The sequence below is a fragment of the Chaetodon auriga genome, chromosome 8 (assembly GCF_051107435.1).
Source record: "Chaetodon auriga isolate fChaAug3 chromosome 8, fChaAug3.hap1, whole genome shotgun sequence".
NCBI lineage: Eukaryota > Metazoa > Chordata > Actinopteri > Chaetodontiformes > Chaetodontidae > Chaetodon > Chaetodon auriga.
The window spans coordinates 17,335,398-17,349,430 of record NC_135081.1 but is presented as its reverse complement, the minus strand read 5'-3'; the positions used below and the strand labels follow the sequence as shown (position 1 = coordinate 17,349,430).

Sequence of the window (14,033 nt, the reverse complement as noted above, 5' to 3'; positions counted from 1 at the left end):
TGGCTGATAAAAAAAAAAGTATGAAGTGGTTTAATTTATGAAGTGCTAGTCTTTGCATTTGCGTGCTTGCGCGCCAAATCTCTGCGTGCGCTTGACTTTCAGGACTAATTTGAGAAGGCGGTTGTAAATCTCACTTTAATAGTATTTATTGTTTCAGGGTGAAGCTCCCAATTCGCCAAAGAAAATGTGTCTGTGCCATAAAAGGAGCGGTGACGCGCCAGCCCCGGAGCGCGCTCAGATGTGGTCTGTGCCTTGTAGAGTGTGTGTGTGTGTGTGTGTGTGTGTGTGTGTGTGTGTGTGTGTGTGTGTGTGTGTGCAGGGGGTAAAGTTTTGTGCAGAGGGCGGGCTGTGTAGATTTGTAGTTGGGTTTCTGGACAGATCTGGTGGTTTCAGGGTGTCAGGAGGCAGTTTTGGGGCAAGCGCGGCAGAGCGCAGTGATCCAGCCAGTTGGCGGACTTAACTCGGGACAAACCAACCTCACCTGTACGGAGGAAACTCTCTCTCTCTCTCTCTCTCTCTCTCTCTCTCTCTCTCTCTCTCTCTCTCTCTCCCCGCTCCCTCTCATTTTGGGGGAAAAGTGCGCGGGTGTCTGATCTTTGGGGATGGAGCGTGTCTGGGACAGTGTTTCCTCTGCTGGGATGTTTACTCTCGGGGTGCTATCGGTGCTTTGGCCGGCGCTACATGGAGTCTGGAGTTTTAACCTTTACGCGGAGCATCCTACGGTTTACAGGGGACCCGATGGAAGTTATTTCGGTTATTCTGTGGACTTCTACCAAGCTACAACCGACAGCAACACGTGAGTGGCACCATCAGGACTGAAGCTGTCCCATCAGGGATTCTGCGGGAGTTATGATCTAATTCCACTTAACACTGTACATGTAGGCTACATCTAGTTTACTAAATGATGTGGGGAAAAAAATAACTTTAGCTAAAGAGAAAGAGGGCTTCATCTCTGTGGCTGCACACACTGCACATCATGCCACAGTGGGCTAGATGAAGCAGAACAGTGAAACAGAAAAGAGATTGTGTAAATGAGCCAAACTGTGCATTGACAGCACAAGTTTCCAGAACGCATTGCACATTGCACATGTCTTGCATGTACTTTGGTTTCTCTTTTCCCCCTCCAGGATCAGTGTGTTGGTGGGGGCTCCCAAGGCGAACACCTCCCAGCCTGGCGTTGTGGAGGCTGGGGCTGTCTACTACTGCCCCTGGCCTGGACTCCCCGACAGCTGCAGACAGATACCTTTTGACAATTCCAGTGAGTAACCTGAAAGGCTTTTCCATCTTTTTTCATGTCATGAATCAAACTCAATTTACGGCAGACCTCCTGGGGGCCCCACTGGGTATAAAAACGTTCATCCTGTTTTAGAGGATTTGTGCTGTCATAGGACATGGCAAGGAATCACACCACTGTTATATTTGGACAGACTGTGAGACATATACTTAGCAATGTCACTGTTTTATGAAGAATATTTTAGTGAATAACAGAAATGAATTTTAACCAGCGTTCACTTTGCTAAGGTCCAAGTGAATCCTTTCAAAGTCATAGGTGGCTCCAGATGTTAATCCATTTGGAACCGCTGGAGTTTCATAACCTGTTTGTCTGGTGTGTGTGTGTGTGTGTCTGTGTGTGTGTGTGTGTCTGTGTACGAGTTGGCACATGTGCTGTTGCATGAAAAAGAGAGATAAGACATATGGGTCTCATCAGCTTCATCTGACAAAGAAAGGTGGCTGCCGGCTCTGCTGGTGCAAGCCTACATCATGTTGATTATGGTTTTCAATATATTATCATCAAGGGTAACCGTCCAATCAGCCTTTGTTTGTGCATCTGATGTCTCTGATGCGCACTTTTCCATCTGAATTGTAGGTGTGTGCAAGAGGTAGGGAGAGAGAGAACAAGTAGGAAAGCGAGGGGGGGGGGGGGCAGGGGAGGGGAGGGCGGTAAACTGTATGCACATGGGAATTTAGTTCCTTTAGTTCCCCTTCTGAAGAACAGGGGATTGGGTGAGGTCTGCTTTTTATTAGATGTTGAAAATTTATCCCCATCTCCTTTTCTCTCCCCCTCTCTCTCTAACTTTGGTGGAAATGGTTTTGTTCTTTTAGAGTATACACTGCAACAAGTATTCTGTTGGGGGAACTAATTTATCAGACAGAATTCAGAGGAAGTTGTAAACATACCCGAAGACTAGATTGCAGCAGAATTAACCGAATCAAAAGCTCGTGAGGAGAGAGTTTGGGCTGCGGATGGAGGTGCAGCAGCAAGTGATACAGGCTTGTTATTTATACTACTGACGCATGAGCGAAACAGCTGATAGATGATCAGCTGATGCAAGTACAACTTCATTGCTCTGTCTGAACTAAAGCAAGACACCATGTAGATGAGGATAAACCTCCAAAGTGTGGATGATTTTCTTTGCTCTCCCTAAAGTTGATTATGGGTTATTTTATTTTTTTTACACAGTAAGTTAGTTCCAGTGTGAAGTGTTTTGGTGGAAATTTCAGGTTTTGGGGAAATAAGAGTAAACATAGTGGAGCATGTGTGTATGTGTGTATCTGTTCACTGGAATGAGTGGGTATGCACAAGGTGATAGATGACAGTGGCAACAGTGGATATTTCTAAAGTTACAGGAGACCCTTAAGTATAAGTACAAACCAGACAAAGAGACACAGAATATCAGCATGAATGGTGAATATCTGCCTGTACTGTACTGGTTAATGTCCATATGTCAGTGTCACATGTGTCTGAGTATGTGTGTGTGTACTTGTGTGTGTATGTGAGTAAGTGGCTACAGTGATGTTGTGTAGATGTGTCAGGTCATAACAGTGCAGCAGGGGGAGACAGGGCTTGATATGGTGATAGGCACACAAACACAACATTTGGAAAAAGGCAGGATTTACCATATAGCCTCTAAATAATGACAAGAAATTCATTCAGACTTTGATTTAGAACCAGATAAACCAAACTCCTTCAGAGAAGACAGAAACATTACCAACTTTAAGTTCGACAAAAAAATAAAATAATCCGCTCTACACCTGCCTTTATGCATTTATTGTCTGCCTGTATGTGCCTGTTTGAGTGTGTGTGCATGTGCCAAAGGGAGGTGTTTAATGAGGAGGGGTCTGCACAGCTCTAAAGAGACCCAGCTGGTCTTTGATAACACTGGAAAATACCCACAACAGAGCAAAGACACACATGCACACATACGCTCGCAACAAATCTGACACTTTATTGTGAGTCGGCTGGGAAATGCTCATAATGTGCACGCACAGGTTTGTGTGTGTGTGTGTGTTTGGGCCCATGTCTGTGTGTGTATGTGTGTGTGGAGGCTCAGGCTTAAGTGTTATTGCATTTTATAGGAAAAGCTTTGACTGAAAGAAAGCCTCCAGCATCCTGACAAATGTCTGTTTCTGGGAGGCAAATGGTGTTTTGATGTTTGTTACAGGCCTGTTTAAGACGTCACTGTTTGTTCTTCTGCTCATCAAGGACAAATGCTTTCCATTCACACAGGCTGAGCTGCAGGCCTGGAGCCACATTACCACAGTCAATATCAGTTTTTACAGGCACCATTATGAAATGTCTCTGCCATTCCCCGTGCTCTCTGTGTCTCTCCAGATAACAGAATGATAAAGGTAAATGGCACCCGAGAACCTTTGGAGTTTAAGTCGCACCAGTGGTTTGGAGCATCAGTCAGGACACACAAAGGGAAAGTGGTGGTGAGTTATGTCAGTTAATATCAAACATGGACCCCCTGTTTCATCATACATGCTTAAAAGCTATAGGTTACACACACATTTTGGCCCTCTTCTTTTGTTTAAAGTGTTTTTAGTTGCCATCTAGATCAGTATTTCTCTAAATGAGTCTGAATCGGGGTTGTTCATTGCGTAGGCATGCGCTCCTCTCTACCACTGGCGCACAGTGAAGGTGAGCGGGGAGAAGGACCCCGTGGGGACCTGCTATGTGGCCGTCCAGAACTTCAGCGCCTACGCAGAGTACTCACCCTGCAGGACCAGTGAGTCACCCCTGCAGCCCTGTCTCCAACTGTCTCCATCTCCCTTTTACTGCCTTCCAACCCTCCCTTCTTTGTTTTTTTTCCCTCTCTCTCTGCTGTCAGTATGAACACAAATTGTGTTTTCTTTTTATTTCAAAATATCTATGAATGTATCCTCCATCAGTGTAGTTTGTGACAAGACGGTGGACTGATTTTTTTATAAAAACTAATATCTAGGCCTCAAGTTTAAAGGGTCAGTTCACCCAAATCACTCACACACACACACACACACACACACACACACACTCGGGCAGTATCTAGCCATTCAGATAGTTTTATTTGTCCAGGTTTTGATATATTTGCCTCCAACCCATTACAGTTGAGCTGAATGTAATTTTGTTGGTGACACCGCAAAAGTTAATCTAGAGAATTAATTCTGCCTGTTACTCAGAATAATCCACTGTGAACAATTTACTGAAACTACTCAAGAAAAAGTCTCAATGAAAACAGTTTAATAAGCATTTTCAAGTCATTTCTCAATATTTTCACAAGCAAAATTCCATGTACTGTATTGTATTCTCCAAAGCTGAGATAATCTGCAGATGAAAAAGTGTATATTTTTGTAATTTGCTTGAACTGACTTCAAAGCAGAGTTTTTTCTGGCTCTCCCTGTGTATTATTACCTCGCCTGATGTTTTAAAAGTTGCCACAGAAACCTGATAATGTGTCTCTCCCACACTATCTGTTTCTCTCTCTGGTCCTCCTCTTTCTGTCATCAGTTCTGTAAATGGGATTCATGGGATTTTCCTGCCCCCCTGCCTCCCCCCCTTAATCTCTAGTTTTCTTTCTTCCTCTCCCACTTTCTGCCTGCGACCCCTCTCACCCTGTACAGCGATATGAGGCACCAGCAGTGTGATAAGGAGAAATGGAGGCTATCGGGTGGCACATCGTAAACAGCAGATCAAACACAGCCCTCATCATCCACTCTGCCTAAAAAATCCCCCTCTGTTCACACACATACACACAAATTCGTTCTTACACTCCCTCTGGTAATTGGTTCAAAGTTGTTAAAGATCTCTGTTTCGTTGTTTATGTCAATTCTGACTAATCAAGACTAGAATAATCACATTGTAAACTCAATTGTTCTCAAGGGGGGAATAATGCTGCACAGTTCTTGGGGCAGAGGCAGTATTTCTTCGTCGTGTGTCTAAGTCCGATTTTCGCTGCCTCCAGCAGCCTTTGTGCCTCATCTTAACGTGAATCCACGTCCACTCAGACTCCTACTATAACTCACACTTTGTTTATATATGCACGTGTGTAGTTACGCGTCATTAAGCTTCACCTCATGGTGCCTCTGAAACGGAGAACATTTTGCAATGTGCACATAAGTTTCGCGTGTTCATGCACAGTTTGATGCAGTAATTTAAACAGAAACACACCTCAGTGGTTTCACATTTTTTGTAATGGTCTTCATTTTCTTCATTTTCGTAGCTGTAAAATTGTTTCATCTGATAGCAGTAATGCTCTCTGCAAAGTTAGTTGAGTGCTTTGTTGCATAACATGGATTCCTTTCACAGCTAAGATGCTGGTTCTAGTGTTTGAATGACGTGTTTTACCGTTTGTGTGAATTTCAGATGATCCAGACCCAGAGGGTCAGGGGTTCTGCCAGGCTGGCTTCAGCGTGGATTTCACCAAGGTAAAGATTGCAGCAGCAATTGTACAGAGAGGTCTCTTCAAACGCGAGACTCCCAGTAGAGATTTATGGACACTGGGAAGATGAGAATGCATCTGTCCCCAGAGGAGCCTCCACTCCTGATGTGACCCATCGCCTCTGAACACAATAGACCAAACAAACACACACATACACATTCTTTCAATGTGTAGTCAATGTGAACTTTGGCCTCTGTCTCATAGTCCAACTCTACCCTCCTGTACAGGAAGCTGTCATTCTCCACAGGACGTCAACATGCATGACAGCGGGATTCATATATGAACACACACCAACATGGCCTCACATGTTATATACGCCTCTAGTCTCACTCAAACACACACTCTCACTGACGAATTTCATGGCTAACCCTAACCAATTGCATTTATTCCAGGAAGGACTGCTGGTGGTAGGAGGACCTGGAAGCTTTTACTGGCAAGGTAACTGCAGCAACAGTATGTAAACCTGTATTTGGTCTCTGCTCTCTCGCAATGATTTCATCGATGGGAAGGTGTTCAAATGAAAGAATGGAGATGAGTTTAACAGTCAGATCAGCCCACGTACACACACGCTTGCCAAATCTGCAATTTCATTACAGAGTCTTACGTAGGAGAAGGTGGAAAGAATTGTGTCTCTTTCTCTTTCTTTGCCGCCTTCCTTAACTTTGCCCCTCCCTCGCTCCTTTACTTCATGCCATGCCATGTCAGAGAACAGGAAGTTGGTGTTTGGGCTCTGTAATGACCTGATCAGGGGGTAATGGAGTGTGGAGGAACTGCCCCTGTGCCCCGTGACAAAGCGCAGAGGGGCTTAGAAAAGTTTCAGAGGGAGAGGAAGAGGCTCGAGGGTTGGCTACAGGGTTGAGAAGGACAGAGGAAAGGTGTGGAGAATTTAAAGAGCGGGGAGGACAGCGGGAGTGATGATTGTTCAGGAGACGATAGAAACACGGTGCAGCTGCGGGGGGGGGGGAGAAAGATGAGGAGTGAGGGAGTAAGTCAGACAGAAAGAAGAAGAAAGATGGATCTTCTTGATAAAAGCAGCACTGAGGTCAGCTAGCTTGCTGGATATGCAGGGCTAGTCTAAGCAGAGGGATGAAGTGTCCTAATTGGTATAGACACAGCTAGAGCGTGTCAGAGTTCAGCTGCTGAAGTGTTGCAATACTCCCCCGGCTCCAGGTGTGTGAGAGCGTGTGCGTGTTGTCCAGATTTTCAGGAGTTCTGCAGCTGTTCGTAGGGAGTCACTGATCAGTTGCACTTAGTTGCACAAACTAATTTCTCTCTTCTTTCTTTGCGACTGCTCGCCTGTAACACCACAGCACTTCATTTGTTTCATTTTTGAAAAGACAGATGCGGCAAGAGAGAGTGTGTTTTTAGAAAGAGGTCAGTGGTGGATATTTCATAACGGCTGCACAGATTTGTATGATTTGGAGTTGTTGTTTGGCATAGCTGCTGTTATTGCATATGGTTAAATAATGAATGCTCCGGCATACAGGACCGTATTCGATAGGTATCACAGACAGCCTAATGGACTGCTCCCTCTCTGTGCCCTCAGTGTGGCAAGGCTGGCTGCCTCCAGTTAAAACACTTCCTCTGAATGTTTATAAAAGCACTCAGCCTGGATTTTATGGCCTCTAATATACAACGATTATCTTCAGCCTTCAGCCTGAGTCATCTTAAAAAAACGTCTTTTATATACAGTCTTGTTATCTCTGCGTTTAGAGGACATTTCAAATTAGCTGCAGTGACTTATGCATCTGTGTTAACAGTCTGTAACACGGTGTCTCATTAATCAGACAGAGGTTTAATAATGAGTTGATATAGTGATATGTTATTCTGGGGGATAAACTCAGTGCAGTGTGAGGGAGAAGAAGAGGGGCCTGGAGGGGGGAGGGGGGGTGAGTTGGAGGTAGGGTTAAGAGGACACATTTCCCTCCCTGTCAGTACATACACACGCACATTAAGCAGGATTTATGGAAGGTTGAGGGCGGCTGTAGATAAAATCATCTGTTTGTTTGACCTCTTGTTCAACAGCAGAGGAAGGGTGTTGTTTGTGTGCGCTCACCTATAATTCAGGATCGTCGCTGTAGAGAGGCCAAGCAGTTTCTTGAGGGTTTTTAAAGGGGCATTTTCCAGCTATTCCTCTGCCAACGATGTGTTTTAGCTTTGCTCAGGGAAGACCTCCATGTGTCGGCTGTGTGCATCCTTCACGTGGAGCAGGCGGTTCAGCTCCAGCAGGTTTCTATAGCAGAGGGCGGCAATGCTCCCTTCATGAGGTCTGAGCTGAAAGCCCTGTCCATGAACAGATGTGACTCTCTTACCACGAGTGTTTGTTTTTCTCTATCTATTTATTCCTGTGTGTGTGCAGGTCAGGTAATGACAGCAGGGATAGCCGAGATACTGAACGGCTACTCTTTGAAGGCAGTGCTGAGACGGGTTCCAGGAGAGAAACACACCAGAGCTGCTGAGGACACACACGATGACAGCTACCTTGGTAACATGCATCTACAAAACAAACACACACACACACACACACGCAGTGACAACCTTGTTGATCTAAATAATAATTTATCACATCACATACATCTCAGGCAGTTTACACGGAGCTTTGCGTAGACTACAGAGTTAATTTCACCCATATGTGCAACTGATTTCTCTCTCTAGGTTACTCTGTGGCGGTGGGAGAGTTTACAGGAGACTCTGAACAAGGTGAGAAAGCCAACAATTCATTACAACTAACCACACGCAGCACCAAAGGAATCCCTCACTAACAAACATCAGCAGGCACCCTGCAACACCGCCTCAGCAGTCTACGGCTGGATGGCTGGACCACTGTGAAGGTGTTGCAGGGTGAGCGATAAGGAGCGGACAGCTGTGTGACAGTGTCTTGGTCTGAACTCCGAAGCAGTAATGAGAACTGTCTCTGTGCGTCTGGGTCGCGACCCTGAGGGGACAGGACTTCAGGGACCACTGATAAAGAGATTTCCTCTCCTCCATATTGACTGATTAGAATGATTAGCGGGAGACTCAGCAGACCTCCTCAGATCTCAAATAGGTCTCGAGACTTTTCTGCACTTAACGATTTGGTAGAAAGACATACAGGCACGCCACACAGCATCATTTCATTAAGAATATTGATTCACATCTCTTTGTGAGCTTCAGGTGCTGCTGATGTTCATTCCCATGCCATCAGCCATTTGTCAGCAAATGCAAAATGCAAGCAATTTCAACATAAATGCGCACATATTTTTATATGTGAAAGAAAATATGTGTTTTAATGAGCGCAAATGGATACATATTTGTCCTGCCACAGTCATGCCACATCATTTTCTAAACCACTTTTTTTTATTGCTTTCTCATCAAACACAAGCATGAGACCCTGCTCCCCCAATGCCACTTCTGCTTCCCATTCATAATTTCCCGTCTATCGGAGTCTCTTTGCTAATCAGCATTTAGTGGGATCTTTACGGGACAGCCTCGCATTTACATACCCCCATACCAACCCCACAAAGGCCTTGAACCCCCTCAAGCGCAACACATGTCAGAGAGTCTTAAAGTGAGCTTTAAGAGGTTACACATGCCTGTTGATGTGTTGTGTTGTGGTACGAAACTTGTTGTGGTCTTGTTCCCCCCACACCCTCTTCAGACTGGAGAACCAGTCGTAACTGGGAGTACTGAGTGAAGATGGAGCTGGGAAGTCCTGGTTTATAGGCTCGTGGTTGAGTCTTTTGGGTAGAGCTGGAGGGCAGGAAGGGGGGACTCTGTCTTCTCTGTCTCTCTGGGTGGGTTCTTCAGATTGTCCCAATAAGTTCACGGCACCGCACTCATCAATCAATACGAAAGCAGAGCCTTGAGCACCCAATCTCTCAATGTGTTCTCAGCGACACTCTGCCCTCCTGACAGGGTGGGCTGGGTAGGGGATTTTAGGGTTTGGGTCTATAAGAGAAACCTCTGTTGAGCCCTCTCTCTCTCCCTCTATAAGTCTCTCTCAGACTGACATGCTAATTTCAGTTTTTGTTTTTGTGCTTCCCAGAGCTGATAGCTGGAGTCCCAAGAGGAGCACAGAACTTTGGATATGTGAGTATGGCACAAAATTCGACAACAGGATAGGTTTTGGTGCTAGGTTTCCTGAAGAAGCCGTTTCTTTGGTCATGCAGCAGCAAACAGCATGGTGACAAATTAAAGAAAAAACCTGAATCAAAGCTTAATGAAAGCAGATGCCTCATCACATGGATCAATGGTCACTGAATGGTTTGATGAGTATGAAAATGATGTGAAATATAATGCTATGGCCACCAGATCTCGACCCAGCTGAACACCAATGGGAGATTTTAGACCACCACCATCATCAAAACACCAAATTAAATAATATGTATATGTTGGAAGGATGGTGTTCATCCACCGAGTGTATTTCTAGAGATTTTGAAACTGTTTTGCTGGCCTGTAGTGAAACATCTTGTTTTTCTTTTACTTTGTCGCCCATCTCTATGCTGTTTATAAACCTGACATTTCTTGTCAAGATGAAGAAGCGTGCCAGTCTATGTTCTGTGTGCCATAAGAGGGATCAGAGAGTTTGTACAGGCTTTTATGTGCAAACGCAAACACACAACAAAGTCCTCCAGATTCATCTGCTTTTAGTGTTTCATATAGGATCACAGCTTTCTCTGTACACATGAATATTTGCATCTACGTAGCAACAACAAATACTGTATGTGCATCTCTGCATAGCCGGTGGTGTGTCTAGTGTTCTCTTATGGGAACATGTCCTCAGGGCTGGCTATGTCAATCCTCCCTAATGACACATGGCTTCCGCTGCATGTGGAGGGCGGTGACCCCACCTAACCCCACTAACCCTTCTCCACACACTCGCGACCCCTAACCCTAACCTGCAGTGCAACCTCAAGTCTCATCGCACTGTGCGCACTCCTACACACACACACACACACACACACACACACACTGCAGCAGTTTATGTCTGGACATTGTAACTGATGCGAGAATGCTCCTTCGTGTACAGACAGTGCACTGTGAGTGTCATAGATGAGGGGGCTTGTATAACTCTCAGTGGGAGCGTTATGAGGGGTGCAGGTTGGCCATGTTAGAGTCCTGGCACTGGAGCGGCTGTCAGCCCTGATCCGGTTTCTTCTGTGACAAATCTGACAACTCAGAACGCTCGCACTCGATGTTTGCATTTACATGTTCTCATCTGTCTGTAAGTCTTTACCCGTTTAGTCTGTCTTTAAGACATCTGTGATTGGGTCAACGTGTGTCCTCCTGCATGTGTGTGTGTGTGTGTGCGTGTAGCCCCCGGCTGTCTCCATGTGGTTGTTATTTTAGGTCTTATGAAGGAATTCTCAGCCTCCCCCCTCCGTCGCTCCCCACGACCGGGGTTAGGATGGGGGGAAGGAGAGAAAGATGAGGGGGGAAATGGTAAAGGCGCACAGATGATGATGATGGTGGGGGGAGGGCAGGGGAAAGAAAGGGATTTCAGTCGAATAAAAGCTTTTTTTTTATGCGGTTTCGACTTTTTTTCTTCATGTGCATGCTTGTCAGACTACTTGACCATGTTTGCTCCAGGAGTGCTACAAGGACAAAGTCTGGTGTTGTATGTCATGCTGTATTGTATCTGACAGACTGTCTGCTTGTTTAAGGTGGCAATGATCAACTCCACCAATTTGACCTTCATCCAGAACTTTACGGGGGAACAGGTAGGGGCAACAACCCAGTAACATTGTAGGGCTGCATATAAACTGCTGTGCCATGGGCACCAGCTGATATGGATTTCTTTTTCCATTTTTGAATTAATTCAGTTTGAATGGGGATGGATGGAAATGACATTAGATGAAAATCGTCTAACCATATTGGATTTATGTTCAAAAATACTCATGTTCCTTCCTTGTCTGTCACGCAGATGGCCTCCTACTTTGGCTACTCGGTGGCTGTCACTGACTTGAATGGAGATGGGTAAGTCGAACATTTCCCTGTCACTCTAGACACATGCAGTCACTCTGGCTCTTTCTTTCATGGGACACTGAAACCATATCTTATGTCCCCAGGACTGACGATGTGCTGGTTGGAGCGCCTCTCTATATGGAGAGAGAGATGGAGAGCAAACCCAGAGAGGTGGGGAGGGTGTACCTGTACCTGCAGATGGCCCCGCTCTCTTTTTCCAAACCTGTTGCCCTCACCGGCACGCACACCTTTGGGCGCTTCGGCACAGCTATAGCACCCCTGGGAGACATCAACCAGGATGGATACAATGGTATGATGAGATGATGAAAGACAGAAAGAAAGGGAGAAGAAAAGATAAAAAGGAAATTGATCCAGATGAAATTCATCTGAGGAGCAAAAACGTGCAAAATGAGAGAGACAACAAAGACAGAAGGAGATGGAGACAAATATAGAGATGAGAAAATTTAATAAAATCCTGTCATATGTTTTGTGTGGCAGTGCATAAGCCTCTTTCCCTTGTGCTTGTCTGCCGATATGGGGCTGGTGCTTTCAGGTAAACCTGATGACAGACAAAGACAAATCTTTTTCTGTTTCCCGTCCCTCTTGGACTGTTTTGTCTCTGACTGAGGAAATCCTATCAGATGCTACTTCTTGAGATAACATAAAGCTCCTCAGCCAATCAGGAAGTGTGGCGATGAAAGGTTGTCTCTGTGAAGTTGTTTCCTCCTGTGATGATAAGTGTTAAGGCCGTGTGTGTGTGTGTGTGTGTGTGTGTGTGTGTGTGTGTGTGTGTGTGTGTGTGTGTGTGTGTGTGTGTATGTGTGTGTGTGTGTCTGTGTCTGTGTCTGTGTGTATTGGAGTTATTTTTAACTCACCAGATGTGCACTAAGATAAAATCATCTGGGAGTTTCTGTCCTGCAGCCCTGAGTTCATTCCTCTTCTATGTGTTTGTTTTATCCACACATTGATTGGATAAAAACAAACACACATGCACACACACACACACACACACACACTCACACACAAAACCATGCAGCCTGCAGCCCAAATGCTACATGAAGCTAAGGCCTACAGCCTTAAAAATGCATGAACTGATGCACATATGGCCCTCGTATGATGTCGGTCCCACTAATTTGTGTTTTATTTATTCATGGACAGTTTGTGTTAATGCATGTTCCACCTCTTTAAACCCTTTAACCATCGGATCAATAAGCACTGGCTCAATACTGAAGCTTTCTCTGGGCAGAAGCGTAAATCACATCAGGCTGTCGGTCAGGATGTGACAGTCTCTGAGGGATGGTGATGTGGCCTGAGAGGAGATGGAGCCTCTGCCAGATGCAGTGACGTACAGAGAGTCCATGTCTGTTCATGATTTCATTATTTGGCATTATGCTATGGAGTCACCATGGAACCACTGTGATCAGGGTTTTCAGCAGCTTATTTTTGCTAATGTCAAACGTCTGTATTCAAGCATACCTGTGCCCCCGTGTGATTATATGTGCGTAATCACTGACAGATCCCTCCTCTGTCTGCAGACATCATCACTCCGTTTGCAAAGTTCCTCATAAAAACAGAAACATACTCATTTCCTCTAAACTCCATAGCTTTGTTGAGTGTCAGCTGAAACAATTTAGCTAATTTAGCTAATTTAATTTACCATGTGGCTCTTTTTCATTGTTATTAACCAACGCTGACTCTCTGTCACCGTCGCTCACACGGTGTCGGCCTCTTTCTGTCTGTGAGTAACAATCTCCTATAGTTTTGGTCTCAGTGATCACCGTGGGTGTTCCACATTTTGCTGTGGATGTCTGCATTGTGTGGGATGCTGTTGAGCAATGCCCATGAGTGACTTTCACATTATTTGAACACTTTCTTTAAAGTGTTTTTTATTTTTTTTACACAGCTAGCTATTCAGTTCTGCGCACATACCCACGCATAGACATACAGACTCGCAGACACACATTCTCACACACAAAAACATGTATACACTTGCATACACACATGGTTGCATTTATCCTCTCTACCCCACAATCTACTTCATGTGGAACTACTTGTTTAGGCTGAGAGAGAGGGGGTCCGGAGACAAACAGGATGTCTAGAGGTGTTTGGACAGTTTCAATACTGAAGGATACTTTCATGCAGGACAGTGCATTGTGTGGACATTAAGGGGTTAGGGGTAAACACTAAGAAACGTATTGTATGGTGTGGTAAAAGAATCTATGACTTGTCATATCGGGACAGGTGCTTGTAGTATGTTACTCGTTATACCTCTGTTTTCATGTATGTGTGGAGGGGTACATGCAGGGGTAGATCTGATTATTTCAGTTGACAGATTTTTCTGTAGTTGTTAGCTTTTTTGTGCTTCTCAAACTGGGCTGACATGGACCATTG

The 14,033-nt window shown here is 45.0% G+C and overlaps 1 protein-coding gene across 1 annotated transcript in view; it reads left to right on the top strand.

Moving 5' to 3' along the window:
- The first annotated feature begins 396 nt into the window (after positions 1 to 396).
- The window catches only part of itga8 (integrin, alpha 8), a 37,427-nt gene continuing 23,790 nt past the window's right edge, over positions 397 to 14,033 (top strand). Inside the window, exons 1-12 of the mRNA XM_076738148.1 lie at positions 397 to 796; positions 1,128 to 1,258; positions 3,614 to 3,714; positions 3,887 to 4,010; positions 5,624 to 5,685; positions 6,092 to 6,137; positions 8,059 to 8,184; positions 8,355 to 8,399; positions 9,724 to 9,767; positions 11,342 to 11,398; positions 11,602 to 11,654; positions 11,747 to 11,952. Coding sequence (XP_076594263.1) covers positions 603 to 796; positions 1,128 to 1,258; positions 3,614 to 3,714; positions 3,887 to 4,010; positions 5,624 to 5,685; positions 6,092 to 6,137; positions 8,059 to 8,184; positions 8,355 to 8,399; positions 9,724 to 9,767; positions 11,342 to 11,398; positions 11,602 to 11,654; positions 11,747 to 11,952 — 1,189 coding nt within the window. The 5' untranslated portion in view covers positions 397 to 602. The remainder of the gene's footprint in view (positions 797 to 1,127; positions 1,259 to 3,613; positions 3,715 to 3,886; positions 4,011 to 5,623; positions 5,686 to 6,091; positions 6,138 to 8,058; positions 8,185 to 8,354; positions 8,400 to 9,723; positions 9,768 to 11,341; positions 11,399 to 11,601; positions 11,655 to 11,746; positions 11,953 to 14,033) is intronic.